The 18,457-nt window shown below is 33.9% G+C and overlaps 2 protein-coding genes across 2 annotated transcripts; one reads left to right on the forward strand and one right to left on the reverse strand.

The window, feature by feature from the left end:
* Positions 1-401: 401 nt before the first annotated feature.
* LOC109004809 (protein trichome birefringence-like 14) lies at positions 402-6,693 on the reverse strand. Its single transcript, XM_018983499.2, has 5 exons — positions 6,446-6,693; positions 3,949-4,235; positions 2,944-3,138; positions 1,635-1,830; positions 402-1,313 (listed from the first exon to the last, which is right to left on the reverse strand). The coding sequence occupies exons 2-5, from the start codon at positions 4,103-4,105 to the stop codon at positions 485-487; spliced, it is 1,377 nt and encodes a 458-aa protein (XP_018839044.2). The 5' UTR covers positions 4,106-4,235; positions 6,446-6,693; the 3' UTR covers positions 402-484.
* Positions 6,694-11,129: 4,436 nt separating this feature from the next.
* LOC109004810 (probable methyltransferase PMT26) lies at positions 11,130-17,904 on the forward strand. Its single transcript, XM_018983500.2, has 9 exons — positions 11,130-11,452; positions 12,278-13,421; positions 13,501-13,650; positions 15,201-15,471; positions 15,685-15,795; positions 15,876-16,050; positions 16,650-16,922; positions 17,058-17,252; positions 17,348-17,904. Exons 2-9 carry the CDS (start codon positions 12,315-12,317, stop codon positions 17,574-17,576), a joined length of 2,511 nt encoding a protein of 836 aa, XP_018839045.1. The 5' UTR covers positions 11,130-11,452; positions 12,278-12,314; the 3' UTR covers positions 17,577-17,904.
* Positions 17,905-18,457: the final 553 nt, after the last annotated feature.

Genomic DNA, 18,457 nt, shown 5'->3' on the forward strand with positions numbered 1-18,457 from the left:
ACAGAGAGTTGAAAACATTTTGCAACAAAACAAAAGCAAACTTGTCTTCTATAAATTCAAAACGAAAATAACTTGTTTACTCCTTCCAAAATACCTTATATATATATATATATATTAGAAAATATCATGTCAATAAATATTAGATAATTAGAAATTTAAAAAATCCAAAATACTATATTCTTTCCTCTATATCATTTCTGTCTTCTTCTTCTTCTTTTTTTCTTTTTTTTTTTTTTTTCCTTCCGATATGCATAATTTGTTACCATTAGTAATCGAGGAATACCACATTTAAAAAACTCCACATTAGATTATAATTTTATAATTAAGTCTATACATATATATATATATATTTGAAAAATATTGGACAGGGACTATGTGCTTAACTACTCTGAGACCAGTAAGAAAGCTAATTGCCATTGAAGAAGTATAATTATATAAGAGAAAAAAGGCCTTATCAGACCCTAAAGAATAGCAAATTCAATCGCTATATCTGTGCAATGAGGAGCTCATTCCATGTGTCTGGAATACCGGGTAGGCACCAATGTAAGCAATCGTTTACACCAGGAGTTCCTCTAATGCTGTAGTGGGACATGTGACCCTCATCTCTCAGTTGAGAAATTGCAGTTATATCCAAAATCTTTACTCTTGTGCCCTTTACAGCACCCTCAACAACAGGATCACTTGACTCATCCTGCACAACTTCACTTCCTCCTGACAATGGAATGGTATTATCACAGGTTCCCCCAGTGTTCCAATCCCCATTAACGAAGTGCCTAGGTGAGATAGTCCTAAAGAAAACCTTGAGATGGGGATGTGAGGGAAGTTGTGAATCAACCCATCTGACAATACTATAAATTGTAAAATTCTTGGCATTCCTAATTTCAGCAAGTTTATTGTCTTCATTCGGCTTTCCATCTACGTGCATCACCCAACGATTTGCATTGAGCTTACCCCTGTTCCAGTGGTGTCCTGTGTTTAGAACCAACACATCAAACTGATTGAGGAACCGTCTCATGAAAGCTGGAGGACGGTCCAGATGCATAGCCACATCGGTGGTTCGGTCTGAGATATTTAGTGGCACTAAATCACTCAGACTTGCTGACCAGTAGTATAAGATGGTAGTATTGGTTTTTGGGAACCGATAAGCCCAGCCATCGGGACGAATGGCTCCGCGAGCTTTGACAAGACCATACTTTTTGCCCACATTTTCAACTTCTGGGCTCTCTTCCCCACCACTTGCCATACACATTAAAGACTGGAACTGCTGCCGCCCCAATGAATCTCCTATAAATGCAATGGTTTTGTCCTGCATTCTGGAAGTTGCAGTCATACTTTAGACCATCGACATAAAGTCATAAACAAACACCTCGCTTGGTGTATAACCATAGCATTAACTTTCAAATCATGACTGAACCATGTGAACAGATATTGATTCAATGATTATTAGCGTAAATGTTCATTAATAACTCAAAAAACTTCTACCTGAAGTCTATGGTTAAAAAAACAACCCAAGTGGGAGGCCAACAGAAAGTTAAAGTTAACTACATTGTACATGCTTGATTACAGTCAAGTAAGCTCTGCAATCAAGTCACGATACTTTGTAAAAATAAGAATAACAGAAGAAAGACACCCACCTTTCTAAGAATGTGTGCCGCTCAAACTCTGGCATTTCACAATTTTCAGGCTGCCACCGATATCCCTCAAAAGAAAAATCTTCTCTTTGTGTTAGTCTACATGCCCACATTCCTGATAACCACTGTTTGCATCCGAATCCTGAATACAATGGCCTCCGGCTGTCAGCAACCCATCTACCCTTAGCATAATTGCAGACTGCAGAAGAAAAAAAAGGACAAACTTAGTTTAGATTTGAAGAGTGAGCAAATTACCTTTGGATTGTGCATCAATTACACCTGGTTTGACCCTTTTAACAATTTTTGGCAGCATAAAAGTGTGAAGCAAGAATTTAAAAGGGCCTTATATTTTTGCTAAACTACACAGAATAACTTCACAGACAAACTGCATAAATATCCAAACAATGTTAACCCTATAAACTTAAATTAATTTTTTACTTTCAGCATAACTTTTCTTAAACTGATGGTACCGTCCTCCTCCAAAGCAATTCCACCCTTCATGATAATAAAACCTTTTTTTCTGAATAGAAGTTCCTTAAATATTAAAAATAAATTTAGATATAAAAAATCATAAGTTCCTCAAAATCAATTATTACATTTCAAGTGTATGATTAATGCATTTCGATGAAATCAACATAAGAGACACAACGCAAATCTTTGATGTTTATCCAAGATGGTGATCACAAGAAATCTACCAGTAAGCATGTGTAAAAAAGCTAGAGGACCTAATATATGCTTCATTTACCTCTTGTAAGCCATATAAACTCAATGACAAACAATTGAGAAGAACATGTGAAAAAAGGCAGTGTAAAACTACAAGTAAAAGTAAGATTGAAAGACTGTTGCACAGACTGGCTAGTTCTTCTCATCACCTTCTGAGAATTATAGAAACAAATTTTAAAAAAGAAAATAATATGTGAAAATATGCCATGCCATTCAAAATGTCACAATCACTTACTTGAAGATGATTGTGAGCCAAGTGAATAGCTACCCCTTCCAAACTAACCAAAAAGACCATCAAAAGAATTGAGAGTTGATGCCATGAACAAGTACTAAAAACACAGGGCAGTGACTCTTTGAAAGACTTCCAAATGAACCTTTACTGAATAGTTATTCATTAATACTTGGCATTCCCATATCAAAAAAAAAAAAAAACTTGGAATTCTATTTTATCTGTGTCACAAAGAAGAAACAGCTTGGAATTCCAATGAAGCTGAGTCATGAAGATGAAACAGCTAATCTAATCACAAGGGCAGCACTGATATAAAATGTCAAAGAACCATGCTTATATTCAGTATGAAAATAACCGTACATTTAGTCTGAGAGGAGGATGTACTGTCTATCATTTCAGGAGTGAATGCAGATATAGCATCCACTGGTGTAGTACCAAAGGTTTTTTCTTCTCCTTTAGCTGCTGCTGTAATGATCACCTGTGAACTATTTTCCCCAATTTTCTCCATTGGATTCCAGGATACTGCAGACTCATTTCGGGCGTCCGAATGAAACTCTAAGCCACAATAGAAAATTCATCAGCTGACTGAAAACATAAAAGCAAGTTAAAAACATAATAAGGCTCACAAGATAGTTCGCATATTAAACACATCACCAGTCGAGTCAAATCAAAGTTTTTACACTAGTGGCCAAGCTGAGCACACACAGCCCAGTCACTTAGTGGACATGTTTCTCAAAACACACTGCTATCCAAGGACCAACATACTTTCAAATCATCAAGTTAATGGAACCTAACCATGTATCATGAAATGGTGTCAGAGATGTTGTATTGGGTAAGGGAGAAACTTAATTCCTTCCAGGGTATCAAAGCATTCTTGCTTAAAAGAGATTTAGTTAGACTTTGGGGTTATTCTGATGTGATATTTAATGCTAACTAACTAATTTGGTTTCACCTTGTTCAAGGCTTGATGTAATCTAGTGTAGGCTTGTGTTGGACTCCCCTTGGTTGGATGGTGAGATTCATTTGGTATTTGTGCTTGAGATTTCTCATATTCAATAAATTCTTATTTATCCAAAAAAAACTACTTAAAGAAAGCCTAGAAATCCTTGATCCATACTACATGGTCAATACATGAGGCCTTGTTTACCAACTCAGTTTAAACTAGTAGCCAAGTTGAGCATACACAGCCCAACACACGTGCACCACTGAAATCTTTTAGTGCTGATTTTCAGAGCATAAGATTTGTGTTCTCTTTCTCGGGTCTTGTACCTACATTTCTTGGTTCACTCCATTCACCCCTTTCCTTTTTAAATAATAGCATTTTAAATAACAGATGAAATTCTATTGACAAGCAAAATAACAAACCTGATGAAGGTATTATATAATGCTCCTGGGCTGAAGGTAGAGTATTAGAAAAAGGATTTTTTTCCCAAGCCCAAAGTGCTATGGTTGTAACAATGAGTACAGCCAAAGTGAGAGAAAGATTTCTCCCCCTCAATCTATAATTATTTCCTCCTTTCATCTCAGCTAATATGCTAAAATTACAGATCCCTTGGGCAGACCTTGATTCTTCTTTGGATTTTTCTATGCAGGTTGTATTCAGTAATTGTCCATCATATATACTCAGAAGCAATAATTATTGGGGGCTTCATCTGCATGAGATAAACCAATCAATAAATAAAAGATCAAAGGACTTTACACAGAAATAAAAAACAGGAAAGGAAGTAACTTTAAATGGGACTTATTGAGCAGCTTTTTTAATGGGACTTCTTAAGCAGCTTAATGCACTCACATATATATTACGCCCTCACTGATATGCAACACTGTATATAAAAAAATTATTTAATAAAAAGAAAAGAAATTCTTTTCTTATGACCAAGAACATGGTTTTCCAGGAGATACCACTCACACTAAGAATTTGAACTCTTAGGGCAGGTTTGGGGAGTGAGATGAGAATTTTGTGTTTTGTTTTAGTATTTAAAATATTATGTTTTAGTATTATTATTGTATTGAGATTTGAAAAAGTTGAATTGTTTATTATATTTTGTATGGAGATTTGAAAAAGGTGTAATGATGAGATGAGAATTTTGTGTCTCATCCTACCCCCCAAACCTGCCCTAAGTGTAAGGTTAAAATTGTGGACGCCTATCTAACACCTAGCACACTGCCTTGCATGGATGCCATTATTATTGGTGTCAAAAGAAAAAGCTGTTCTTGACGGAAGTCACAAGTCATGCTTTACTTATTGACCCATCTATGTTGCATGAAATCTTCAAAGCAGGTGAACTATTACTACCAAAAATATAGACCAAAAGAACATGGACTCTGGAAAATGACTTCTTATCGTTTTCTATAATAGTGGATTATTTTGATCAAGGCAGAGTGTGCATTATATTGTATTGAAGGCAAGTTCAACTTCTTCGAGAGTTTGAGGCTCTGAGAAATATACAATTGACATAAACAAGAATATAGTGGATAATCTTAAAATGAGACATGTTCCATGATAAACGGGATTATTGTAACTGAATGTTAACAACCTCCTTTCGTGAGACCTCTCTCCTGCAATCCCATCAAGACCACACAGATCATTCAATAACATCTTTTCCAATTCTTGATACAACCAAAATCCTCCTCACCAATTTTTTCATATCTTTATTCAAGGCCTACAACTTACTTCCAATACGAAATAATGGGATTTGTGGTAGCTATAGGACGCCACCGCTATTTCACTTTCCCCACAAAGCCCTCAACTTTAGCCACATGTTTTCATATTTAAAATACATTCTGTGTCTAGCGACTCCATCAATCAAGTGTCAAGGGAAAATGATCTGATAGCAATCTAGGGAGCGTCCTCTGGATATCACCTTCTTGGGGTTGAGTGGGTGATGCCCCAACCAATGGTCGAGTTAATGGCAGTTTGGGAAGGTAAACCAGGAGCAATTGGTGCGAAGATGTATGCACAATGGCTCCATTGTGCTTAATGTGGAGTATATGGAATCAACACAATGTTCATATTTTGAAGGCCGCGATAGAATATTACCGGAGTTAAAAACCTTTACGCTCAAATCTTTGTATGAGTGGTCATCTGTCCGCAGCAATTTTAGCTTTTCTTTTTTTGTAGATTTTCTGAATTCCTATATTCATTCCCCTCCTCGACAAGGCGTTCTATACTCTCGGTATACTTGGGCAGTGTTCCTTGTGTTTTTTAGTAAGATTTAGTGATGTTATTTAAAAAAGTTCATCTTCTTCTCTAAACCATAATATCAATATTAATAATATCTTTAGATTTCAATGGGCTTAATATTCAGGAATTTCTTGTATTTATTTCTTCTTATCTCTAACTAGGTGCTTATGTACTCGGGCTTCGCCTAGTCTTTATTCATATCAATAAAATTCGTACATATCAAAATAATAATAATAATAATAATAATAATAATAATACTAATAAGAGCACCCATCACGGTGAAAATAATCTGAGTGTTCCCAAGAAAGGAACCAGTATACCCCAAAATAGTTTTGGACTAGAAACCAATTCCAGAATGCATCAGATTATGCAATATCTTCTATAGAATTAAGGATGTGAACCCAATTAGACCCGCCAAAAAAATGACAATGTACACTATAATTCAGCTAGGATTCTTAAGAACCAATCCAATAATTACTTTCTAAAGTTGTCATAAAATGTACGAATGCAATCATCGAGGGAGAAGCCCAATTATACAGTGTTCCACCACTTCAATATGTTTGAACACTAAATCATTTATTAGGATCCTCAAAAACGCATAGAGATTCAATAACTAAAGAGGAGAAAAGGCAAAGAAAGGAAAATGAGATTAAAAGGGAACACAACAAGAATAAAGACCTGTAATTTCCAAGCCTCTTGTGGGTTCTATCTTGCATGATGCAACCTGTGATGGTTGCAGCTGAACCCTTTTCACGATCTCAGATCCAAAGCTTACGGATAGAGAGAAAGTGAAAGAGAAACATAGCTCGTTTCGAAACTTGAAAGTGAGAGAGAGAGAGAGATGGTGCTTTGCTTTCGTTCGAGTCCGCAACACCTTCACGGCTAACCGGTGATTCTTTCAGCTAATTATCAAGTGACCTTAAAATATAGAATTTTAAGAGAAAAAATGACAAAAATGAGAACATGTTTCTTATTTGAAAAACTCTACTCCTCAATCTCACGCACTACATATTTTTTTATTTTTTATTTTTTTAAATATATAATGTATGTATAATAAATAGAAAAATTCAATTAATTTAATAAAAATAAATTAATTAATTAAATAAATAAAAAGATAGTGTGTGAATATGATAAACCGTAAATCTCTTTATATTTTACACCAAAATAAATATTTAAAAAAAATGAGAATTGAGAATATGTTTTATGTTTTAGACCAAAAGAAGTATTTTTCATAAAATATGATTCTCTTTTTAAAGTAACTGAAAACTGAAAAGGTTGAAATGTTGACTTGTGAAGAGAATTATTAAAAATTTTAAAAAATATATTTTATAAATTTAAAAATAAATCAAATGGGAAATTTGTTTTCAATAATAAGAGAAAAATTTTATTTTCAAGTCGGTGTATATATCATATTTAATAAAGTGTTTACATGGTATAATTTAACTTAGAAGATAAACTTTAAAAATTTAAATCTTACAAATTAAATCTTACAGATAATCCAGATAAATTTTTAGGTCTCGTTTGTTTTTACAAATAAGATGAATTGATATAAAAGTTAAATAAAATATTGTTAAAATATTTTTTTTAATATTTTTTTTTAGATTTGAAAAAGTTTAATTGTTTTTTTTTAATTTAAAAAAATTGTAATGATTAAATGAGATAAGATGAAAATAATTATGAAAATAAACGAAATCTTACTATTTAAATTATGTAAATAATATACTCTACACGCAAACTTGAAAATATAATAACGCATAATAAAATAGATATCACTTACCATTAGTGAATAAAACTTGTAAATTATAAAAAGAGTAGCATATAATAATGGTATTAATTATATAAGTATAATGTTCTTTTTTTGTGAACATATTTCCGCCTTTCTATAAGATGACATCATTTCGTAAAATATGGGTAGAGATTAAAAAATTGATCTCAAATAAACTCGTTCACCATTTAACATTTATTTCTATTACTTTTTGGGATGATTGTTAGGAACTCCACTCTCTCTTTATATATTATTTTTTTAGTTTAATAAAATTGACTTGCTTAAAAAAAAATTATATAAGTATAAATAATACTTAAGTATTTATTATATAATTATAGTGAACTAAATTGAGCCGGTCCCTTTCATCAGATTCAATGTTCCCCTCACCCATTTTTTTAATGCACTGTCTGTTTCATGAATAAAAGGATATTAAAAATCATACATTAAACAAAAATATAATAAAAAAATAAATGTAACAAATTATAATTATATTATATAGTAGTTGAGATGTGATTTTTATTTATTTATTATTATTTCCTTCGAAAAGAGAAGTAGTTGGGAGGGAACTCACATGAGTTTCGATATGGGCATAATGTTGGTTCCACGTTCAACCCTGCCAGATGGCTTTGGTACGTCCCTAAAGTTTGCGCGTTGCATTAAAATATACTGGATATTAAGAATTTTTCACAATATTTACGAATAATAATTAAATAATTTATCCACAATAATAAAATAAGTTAAGACCTGATTTGGATAATAAAAATATATCATCTCATCTCATATCATTTCAATATTCGAACACCATAAACAAATATTTCAATTTCAAATTTTTAATTTTTAATTTTTTCATCTAATCATTACCTAATTATTATAATTTTTCTAAATTTAAAAAAAAGATATAAAAAATCAAATCTTAAAATAAAAATTATATTGACTTTATAATATTTTGATTCAATATTTTTCTCTCTCATTTCTCAAAATTCTATAAAACATCTCAATTCAAATAATTTTATTATTATTTACAAATTATTTCATTATTATTCACAGATCATCTCATCTCATTATCCAAACGAGACTCTAGTTAAGATGTTTTATTGAATTTTAAAAAATGAAAGAGAAAAATTTTAATAAAAATATTATAAAATTAAAAAAATATATATTTAAAAAATATATTTATTTTCAAATTTGAAAATCTTGTATTATTTTTTGTATATTATTCATAAGTTTAGAAAAATTATAATAATTATATAATAATTAAAATTAAAAAGTTGAAATTAAAAAAATATTATATATTTAAATGATATTTAAAAATAAAATATTTGAAAATGTGTAAAAACAGCTCTGTTCTTAAACGGATAAATAGTGACCGGAGCATCATAACCACATTGTCCTTTCAGTAGAAGAACAAATTTCCTCAAGCTCATCGGGACCTGATCCAGGCCAATTACTCTAAGTGTTTGGATGTTGGAATGAGTTGAGTTGAGATAATAAAATATTGTTAGAATATTATTTTTTAATATTATTATTATTTTGGGATTTGAAAAAGTTAAATTGTTTATTATATTTTATGTTAGAATTTGAAAAAATTATAATGATGAGTTGAGATGAGTTTGTGATCCAAACTCACCCTAATTAGAATCGTGAGATTGTGTGGAGCTGTAGGATCTATTATTATTATTATTATTATTATTAAAAATAAAAATAAAAAAATAAAATTTTGAAACATATCTTTTATCTTATAAAAATTATTTTTATTTTAATTCATATCGCTTTATTAAATAGATATCTTATATGTTAATATCGATGCATAAACTTGCATGTAAAAAGATTATTATTTTTTCACAATTTATTAAAAATACAACTATTGTTTTAAAATGTGATATTTTTATAAAATAGTATTATTTTTATGAACTGTACATACAAAAATAATGTGAATAAATATTTTTCAATCCGATAATCACGCTAATGGGACCCATGTAGGGGCGAGGTGGTGGTCTTGATTATAATTAATTCTCAAGGGTCTGTATTTTAGTCGGTATTGCTTTGAATTCCGTGTCGTTCCACCGACATTCACTCAAATACTGCACTAATTGATTCGATATAACATAATAGAATAGAAGAAAAACTTTCCATTCCTCATTGCGTTGGATTCGGAAATGAATGCCTGCCTTCGTCATGTGACTCATGTCCCTTCACCGACTGATTCTCAATATTATTTTATAAAAAATAATTTTATATATAATCATAAAATACATAAATATTATATAATTATTTAAAAAATAAATAAAATTAATTTTTTAAATATAAATCTTATATTTTATTCATTTATTTTCAAAGCGATTACGCGACAATTACATAATTCATAGTTATAAATATATTTCCTCTTGTATGAAAATTTTTATTTATTATCTCTTATACTATATATCAATATATAATTTATCATTTTTATCATTTTATATTAAACATGTATTGATGAGTATAATTTTTCTTATTTTATTTAAAAAAAAAATACTAGATTGTTCTTTCAATTTGTCCCCTGAAGTATATCATTAATATATTTGTTTCAAGTCCATTTTTTAGATTGCATTAATGCTTGCATTTTGTTAGTTGGATAGCATTATTGTGTGACCTGATTAATGCACTTTTAAAACGCTTTTGTGCTTCATGCCAATCTTTTATTGAGTTTCACTGTTATAGAGAGTTGAAAATACACAAACCAAACACAATATCCAAATTCAACGAAACTACATGGATCTAGAAAAACATAACATTTTCGCATATCCATAATCATGATTGGCCAGGGGTCTACTCGTGAGAGGATGATGAGAAGGAGAAGAAGAAGAAAAAGGATACGTTGGGATGTTGAGATGATTTAAAATGATCTATAATTTTATAAATAATAATAAAATAATATGAGATTATTTCACTTATCAAACCCAATTTTAAATTTTTAGAGCGACAAAAAAGTCTAGAGAATGTTTGGATAATGAGTTGAGATGAAAGTTGAATAAAATATTGTTGGAATATAATTTTTAATATTATTATTATTTTAAAATTTAAAAAAATTGAATTATTTATTATATTTTGTATAAAAATTTAAAAAAATTATAATTATTAAATAATATGAATTAAAATGAGATGAAAGGCTTTTATATCCAAACTGGATCTAAGACTTTTAAAGAATAAAGATCAATTTAGTCAAATCTGATAATCAATTTAACACTTGAAGGTGAACATGTGCAATACTGCGAAGGGTGTTGTTCAATACACTCATTCTTCACAATACTTTTTACAAATTAATAATGTAAAATGAAGATATTTTTATAAAATGATGTTATTTTTATATGATATCTTATAATAATATTATCTTTTTTTTTTTTAAATGTGATTGTGAAATATATTTTAAAGAATATCGTGTTTATTATTTTTCTTTTGACTTTTGAGTGACATGTGACCAACTTTTAAGTAACTTCATTGAAAAAACACAATTATATAATTACTTAAAAAATAAATAAATCTGAGTAACCATCACTTGTTTTTGAAGTTTCCTGCCCCCTCGAATTTGGGCTTCTTTTGTTGGTTGATACGTATCCCCACTGATTTCGCGGCGTACCCGTGATAGCTGCCTTCTCTCACTGCGCTCTCCCAAGGCCGTCGCTTTCTCTTTCTCTCTCTCTCTCTCTCTCTCTCTCGGTGTAAATTCTTGGGAAATATTGTAAATGGGTATATTTTTTTAACGATTCAACACTGTATAGAATAGTTTGAACAGCAAGCAATTCAGATCCTCTGTCTATTTGCTGTTAAATATCGTCTGTTTTTTTCTCGAGCAACAACAATCAATCTCTCCTCTCTAACGTTATGGAGGACTAGCCCCTGGCCCTGCAACCCTGCTCGGATCCGTCTCCATTCTTTCCCATAAGGTACCTCAAAGTTTTAATTCGTTTACATAAAAACATTTCTTATCAGCTTCAACTCCGTCGGTTGCATGTCGTTTTTTTTCCTGGGTGTATATTTGCGTACGCCCACCGCGTTTCTGTGTTTGTATCTAGCACACTCGCATTCGAGTTAAATCAATGCTGGGTTTCTTAATTTTTGTTTTTTCTTTGTTGCTGATATATTATGCTATACGATTTTGAGGCAGATCTTATGCAAGTTTGTTGCTTTTGTCTGTTTCTTGTCGCATAGAGGTGATTCTCATGGCCGAGACATTTCAATCTCTTGTTTTATGCGATTTTTGGCTTAGATGCGGTGCAGATCTATTTAGGTTCTCACACATTAAGTCCATAGTGATTACTCTTTCCTTTTCTTAATCTGAATAAGCTGTGTGTTTGTAAAGTTCGGTTTTGGATGCCACTTTATGAACCTTATTGTCTGATCTCGGCGATTACTGTTGGAGAGTCCCACGGGCCACGTTGGTTGGAATTGAATTTTTCTAATGCATTCGTGGTACTGGTTCAGCCTAGCCGCCTAATACCTTAAAATTTTGGGGGCCGGTTATTTAATTGGTGTTGATGGGTCCTTCTATTATGTTTCATGATTCCATGTTTGAATCTGTGAGAGAATTTAACAGTTTGTTGTAATTGCAAGTGCAATTTTGATATCTCTGTCGATTTAATGCTCATAAGTAGATAGATTGTGTGGTTAGTTGTATGCGTGATCTTTTTACTTATATGTCAATGCTGTTGGATCTGTTCGACTTTTGTTGAATGAAGTGACATAAGCTTAATTATGTTTCAATTTTCTAGGTGTTAAATTTTTCTGGAAGAATTGTGGTAAGAAATCATGGCATTAGGGAAATATACTAGAGTAGACAACAGAAGATCCTCATCATCTTACTGCTCGACTGTGTCAATTGTTGTTTTCGTGGCACTTTGCTTGGTTGGGGTTTGGATGATGACATCATCATCTGTGGTCCCTGTTCAAAACGTGGATGTGCCTCAAGAGAATAAGAATGAGGCGAAGGAACAAGTGAGCAAGAGCGATGGTGGAGTTACTCGGCAGTTTGAGGATAATTCGGGTGATTTGCCAGACGATGCAACCAAAGGAGACAGTAATTTAAACTCTGAGAACCACTCTAAATCAGAAGAAACCCAAGATGAGAAACCTGATGAGAAGCCCGAGGAAAACCCTGAAGAGAAGCCCGTGGAAAATCCTGAAGAGAAGCCTGTGGAAAACCCTGAGGAAAATCCTGAAGAGAAGCCGGAGGAAAAGCCTGAAGAGAATCTGGAGGAAAAGTCTGAAGAGAAGCCCGAGGAGAAGCCTGAAGAGAAGTTCGAGGAGAAGCCTGAAGAGAAGCTGGATGAAAAGCCTGATGAAGGGCCCAATTCAGATGGCGGGGAGGCTAAAACAGATGGGGGTGAGAATGGTTCTGAGGGACAAGGTGGTTCTGAAGGGAGTTCCGGTGAGAAAAAATCAGAGAACCCAGAGGAAACAAAGGATGGAGAAAAGGCAGGTGGTCAGATAGATGAGAAGGTGGATCAAAGTGAGAAGAAGGAAACGGATGAAAACTCTGGTGAGAAGAAGGAAAATGGCCAGGCCCAAAACCAGAGTTTAAATAACGTATTTCCTTCTGGGGCTCAGTCAGAGCTCCTGAATGAAACTACCACTCAAAGTGGGGCTTGGTCAACTCAAGCGACAGAGTCAAAGAATGAGAAGGACATTCAAAAATCGTCTACGCAACAGACTGGTTATAGTTGGAAACTTTGCAATGTCACTGCTGGGCCTGATTACATCCCATGCCTTGACAATTGGGAAGCAATCAGAAATCTTAGAAGTACCAAGCATTATGAACATCGAGAGAGGCATTGTCCTGCAAAAGCCCCCGCATGCCTTGTTTCTCTTCCTGAAGGATATAGACGCCCAATTGAGTGGCCTACAAGCAGGGAAAAGGTATCAATAAAATAATGTGAAGTTCATTTGTAATTGGTGATTCTTCTTATTAGATGAACTGATAAGTGCGTTCCTGCAGATCTGGTACTATAATGTTCCTCACACCAAACTTGCACAAATCAAGGGGCATCAGAATTGGGTGAAAGTCTCTGGTGAATATCTTACGTTTCCTGGTGGTGGAACCCAATTTAAGCATGGTGCTCTTCATTACATTGACTTCATACAGGATGTAAGTCATTTGATACCTGTCATACTCCATTCTATCCCAAGTACCTTTCATGCTGTTCAATCTTACTTCTTGAACTTTGTACAGTAATTGGTTGCATTACTGTGACCTTATTTAGTTGGTACTGTCCTTGCATTTTTTGTTTCTTTCTTCTATCTTCTCAACCCTCTTATTTTAGAGGTGTAGATAGATGTGTGTCCTACATGCATATCATCCATTATATTTTATCTAGATAAAAAGGTCTACTATATTCATCATGTGTCTTTTTTATCCTCAAAGTGTGTTATGCAACTGCTAGAGACTAAGGCGGCGGAGTATGATCCTAGGACTTTGAAACTATGCTAAGGAGGCTTAGCCATCTGCCCTAGGTGATATTTTCATGGGAAGCTATAGATTGTTCCTCTTTTAATGGATCTAAAATCTTGCCACCAATAAAAATTATGTGTGGGTGTGGGTGTTTGTGTGCTTTAATTATATAAATCGGGTTCTTGATTACTTTTAAAAAAATATTAATTTGGTAGTATTACTTTGGCAGTTGATTGGCACATATTGCTGTTCCTTTCTGGAATATCTTCATGATTCTCTAAGCTCAGTTCCAAAATCCTAGGTTGGAAAATTCACCTTTTAAACACGATTTAAGTGACCCGATGTCTGATGAACGATATTTATTGGCTCAAACTTGTGAGTGAGGGGAATTGATCTAGCATTGGGATGGCTTAATAGGAAAAATCATGTTCTGGAACCCAATTCTTATGAGTCGTTTTCAATAGCAGTTTCATCTGAGTAGGAGATTTGTTGCTAGAATTTTTATACAGGCGTCTCTGGCTCAAAGATGCAACAGGCGATCTGCACTCTCTGAAATAATACCTAAAACAGAGTAAACATATGATGCTTGAAAATGATTACTTATTATGGTTTAGACTCTGATTATCATCTGCAGTGCAACTGATTGTGGATCACAGGTCATCAAGCTTTTAGTCTACTTTATATACATACACGTTCCAATCAGCACTGTTGTCCTGGTCTTCAATTGATTCCACCGGCCCATCTGGAATAATTTAGTATCGTAGTGATAATTGGAAATTACGATAAGGCTGTTGGGGAAGGAGTATTAACTCCATTGCCAGGAAGAAAAGTGAATTCTTTTTTTATTGATGAGAATAATAGTCTTAGCCCAAGTACACGGTACATATATAAGAGAGGTGCCTATGCTTGATAGAAAACCAAGACTAATTTTTAAGCAATGTGGTACGCAAGATTAATTTGGCAAGGAAATCATGGTTTATTTCTAAGTGTTGGAAATGACAATTTGGGAAAAGTAGTATAAGACAACCTATATTCTGTCTATAAATATTCTCAATTAATTTTCAGCGTGAAAAATGTTCATATGTTTTTCTTCTTTTTATGATATTCATTTTGTTTTATCTTTGCCTTTGGAATGGGGGAGGGTCGGTTGAATGAAGTAGCTATTTCTTATTGTAGGAACAACCGGGAATTTTTTTTTGTCAGCTTCAAACAAGTTTTGCTCAATTTAATTATCATGCTTTATGCAGTCTGTCCCTGATGTTGCCTGGGGGAAACGCTCCCGTGTGATATTGGATGTTGGATGTGGAGTTGCTAGCTTTGGAGGCTATCTCTTTGATAGAGATGTACTCACTATGTCATTTGCTCCAAAGGATGAGCATGAAGCCCAAGTGCAATTTGCACTTGAAAGGGGAATTCCTGCATTATCCGCTGTGATGGGCACAAAGAGACTTCCATTTCCTGGCCGTGTTTTTGATATTGTCCATTGTGCACGATGCAGAGTTCCATGGCACATAGAAGGTATTCCAATGTTTTAATTTGAGAGTGGTGATCAAATGAGCTCAACTCAAGCTTGGGATATTTGTTAATGGTGTTTTTTCACGCTCTAAACGTGAAATCTTGTTTAATTATACTTTTATGGTTTGAGGTCTTGAAACCACCTGCTTTGATACTCTATGGGGGGATCCACTTGATATAGTCCTTTGTAAGTTAACTTCTAATTACAATATGCAGGTGGTAAACTTCTTTTGGAGCTGAATCGTGTGTTGCGTCCTGGTGGTTTCTTTGTCTGGTCTGCTACTCCAGTTTATCGGAAGACTTCTGAAGATGTTGAAATATGGAGTGGTAGGTTATTTCTGAATCCCGACATAGCTTGAGTTGATTGATGGAATCTAACTTGTCCATTTTGTGGGAAATTTTTGCAGCAATGAAGGATCTAACAAAAACAATGTGCTGGGAACTAGTTTCGATCAACAAGGATACGGTAAATGAAGTAGGCGCAGCTACATTTAAGAAGCCTATATCTAATGAGTGCTATGAGAAAAGATCACAAAGTGAGCCTCCTATCTGCCCAGAGTCTGACGATCCAAACGCAGCCTGGTAACCTTTCTCATTAGCCGTGAAATGAAAATTATATCTGCTTTCCAAATGAAAATTTCTGTAATTTATTAGCATTCTTGAAAAGATTTTGAGATTGGTTTTGGGTTTTATGAAAGCGGGTAGAGAAGTTTTATGAATAAAAATTTTTGTAATGTAGTTTACATTGGTGTATGTGAAAGTGGGAAGGTAGACTTGAAAAGTTGTATAGATAAAATCTTTGTGAGATGTGTTTTTTTTTTTTTTTTTGGTTTTTGTGTTTTTTCTTTAACCAAAACTTAGGCAAATGATTAGATGAATTTTGTATTTTGGAGAGATTTTTTTTGGTGTTAGATGTTTGTATTGAAGTTTATTTAAAAGAATTTACATTTTGTTTTTCCTGGAGGTTTATTTGCTAAAGATTTATGTTGGTTATAATAAAAGTGATTCGCTGTGGTTAGGGCCGAATTCATTTGTTTTCAAGTGTGTGATGGAAATCCTGTGTGTTTCTGAGTATGTGCAAGAAGACAAATCTCTTGAAGGCATCTGTCTGATGCAAACCCAAACACTTCCATAATTTTCTAGCTGTGGCTAACCTAACCTTGTCTGCTTGTTGGGCGTAGGAACGTGCCATTGCAAGCATGCATGCACAAAGTACCTGTAGACACATCTGAGCGTGGGTCTCAATGGCCAGAGCAATGGCCAGCTAGGTTGGAAAGACCACCGTACTGGTTGTTGAGCTCCCAGGTCGGAGTTTATGGTAAAGCTGCTCCTGATGATTTCACTGCAGACTATGAGCACTGGAAACGAGTAGTGACCAAGTCATATCTTACTGGGATGGGAGTTAACTGGTCAAATGTGAGGAATGCCATGGACATGAGATCTGTGTATGGAGGGTAAGCAAAATGAATTTGCCTCTGGGTTGTGTAGCATGTAGTTCTTTTGATTGTTCGGATACTCTTCTTAGCTAACTAGGTTATTTATACTCTTTGCTTTTCTCATCTCCTTCTAACTTTTGGTTGTGCTTGCAGATTTGCTGCAGCCTTGAAAGATTTGAAGATTTGGGTCATGAATGTGGTCGCCATAGACTCACCAGATACACTACCCATAATTTATGAACGAGGTCTATTCGGAATATATCATGACTGGTGTGAATCCTTTAGCACGTATCCTAGGTCCTATGATCTTCTCCATGCAGACCATCTGTTCTCCAAGGTTAAAAAGAGGTGTGCCCAATATTCTACTTCTCATTCTTCTCCATGAAATATAGTTCATTAGATTTGCTGTGATCTAATTTTGTAATGTTTTGCGAGTCTTACAGGTGCAATTTAGCCGGTGTAGTTGCGGAGGTTGATCGGATCCTCAGGCCAGAGGGGAAGCTTATTGTCCGTGACAATGTTGAGACCATTAATGAGCTGGAGAATATGCTGAAGTCTATGCAGTGGGAGGTCCGCTTAACCTACTCGAGGGACAACGAGGGATTGTTGTGTGTTCAGAAGTCCATGTGGCGACCTAACGAATCGGAGACACTCCAGTATGCAATTGCATAAGCATGATCCGATCACATCCTGAATCGCTATCGATCATGAGACAGTAACTCCGATGAGATTCAATATTCTTTTTGTTCTGCTTGCTAATTGATATTCATTGTAAGTTGTAACTGTGCTTGTACCTTAGCCAATGTATCATGTTAGATAGGTCTCTCACTCTCAGTCTGTTATTTTTCATCATTTGTTTCCTTGTTTTGATGATCTCTATATATAGTAAGAGGTTGCTGTCGGGATTTCCACTCATGTAACATCATATTACTATACCAGTTATTGATGGAGAAATGAACATTCTTGCAAGAGTAAAGCGTAATGAGCCTAGATTTTGGCAGTTTCTCATAGTGATATGTTGTGCTTGTGTGCTGCCTCAGTATTATCGATGTTTTGTCAATTGGCACAATCTTGGTAAGTTATGGGCACTTTGAAATTTAGGGTCTGAGATAGGAAGTTTAAACTTCAAAGTGCAAATGATAATAAGAAACAAGTCACTGGTTTTAAAAGTCAAATTGACCAATGATCGAAGAAACAAAAAAGTCACTCAGATTGGATATAATGGCATGCAGTTAAATTAGCTGCTCCACACAGAGGGCGAGTCCCTGCGGACAGCACTGAAAGTGAAAATCAACCAACTCCTGTTTATCTTTCTCCTTTTCACTTGCCTATCTTTATGCCCAACTCTCCATTTATCTTAGCCTATACAATTCTCAATATTCCTTCCTAAGCTAAGCTCACACCAATCTCACAAAGATATATATATATATATATATATATATATAGAGAGAGAGAGAGAGAGAGAGAGAGAGAGAGAGAGAGATATGTTTTCTGATCAAGTTTTGAGCATGTACTATTTATTGCCATTTTTGTTCTACGCGGCTTAGGGAAGC

Source organism: Juglans regia, chromosome 10, assembly GCF_001411555.2.
Source record: "Juglans regia cultivar Chandler chromosome 10, Walnut 2.0, whole genome shotgun sequence".
NCBI classification, from domain to species: Eukaryota; Viridiplantae; Streptophyta; class Magnoliopsida; order Fagales; family Juglandaceae; genus Juglans; species Juglans regia.

Excerpts from the sequence above, each read along its gene's own strand:
- LOC109004809 (XM_018983499.2), bottom strand. The coding sequence starts at position 4,105 with ATGAAAGGAGGAAATAATTATAGATTGAGGGGGAGAAATCTTTCTCTC. Across the intron at positions 1,831-2,943 it reads ATCCTCCTCTCAGACTAAAT|TCTGCAATTATGCTAAGGGT; the intron begins GTACGGTTATTT and ends TTTCTTCTGCAG. Across the intron at positions 1,314-1,634 it reads CGGCACACATTCTTAGAAAG|AATGCAGGACAAAACCATTG; the intron begins GTGGGTGTCTTT and ends TGCAACTTCCAG.
- LOC109004810 (XM_018983500.2), top strand. The coding sequence starts at position 12,315 with ATGGCATTAGGGAAATATACTAGAGTAGACAACAGAAGATCCTCATCA. Across the intron at positions 13,651-15,200 it reads ACATTGACTTCATACAGGAT|TCTGTCCCTGATGTTGCCTG; the intron begins GTAAGTCATTTG and ends TGCTTTATGCAG. Across the intron at positions 16,051-16,649 it reads GACGATCCAAACGCAGCCTG|GAACGTGCCATTGCAAGCAT; the intron begins GTAACCTTTCTC and ends TGTTGGGCGTAG.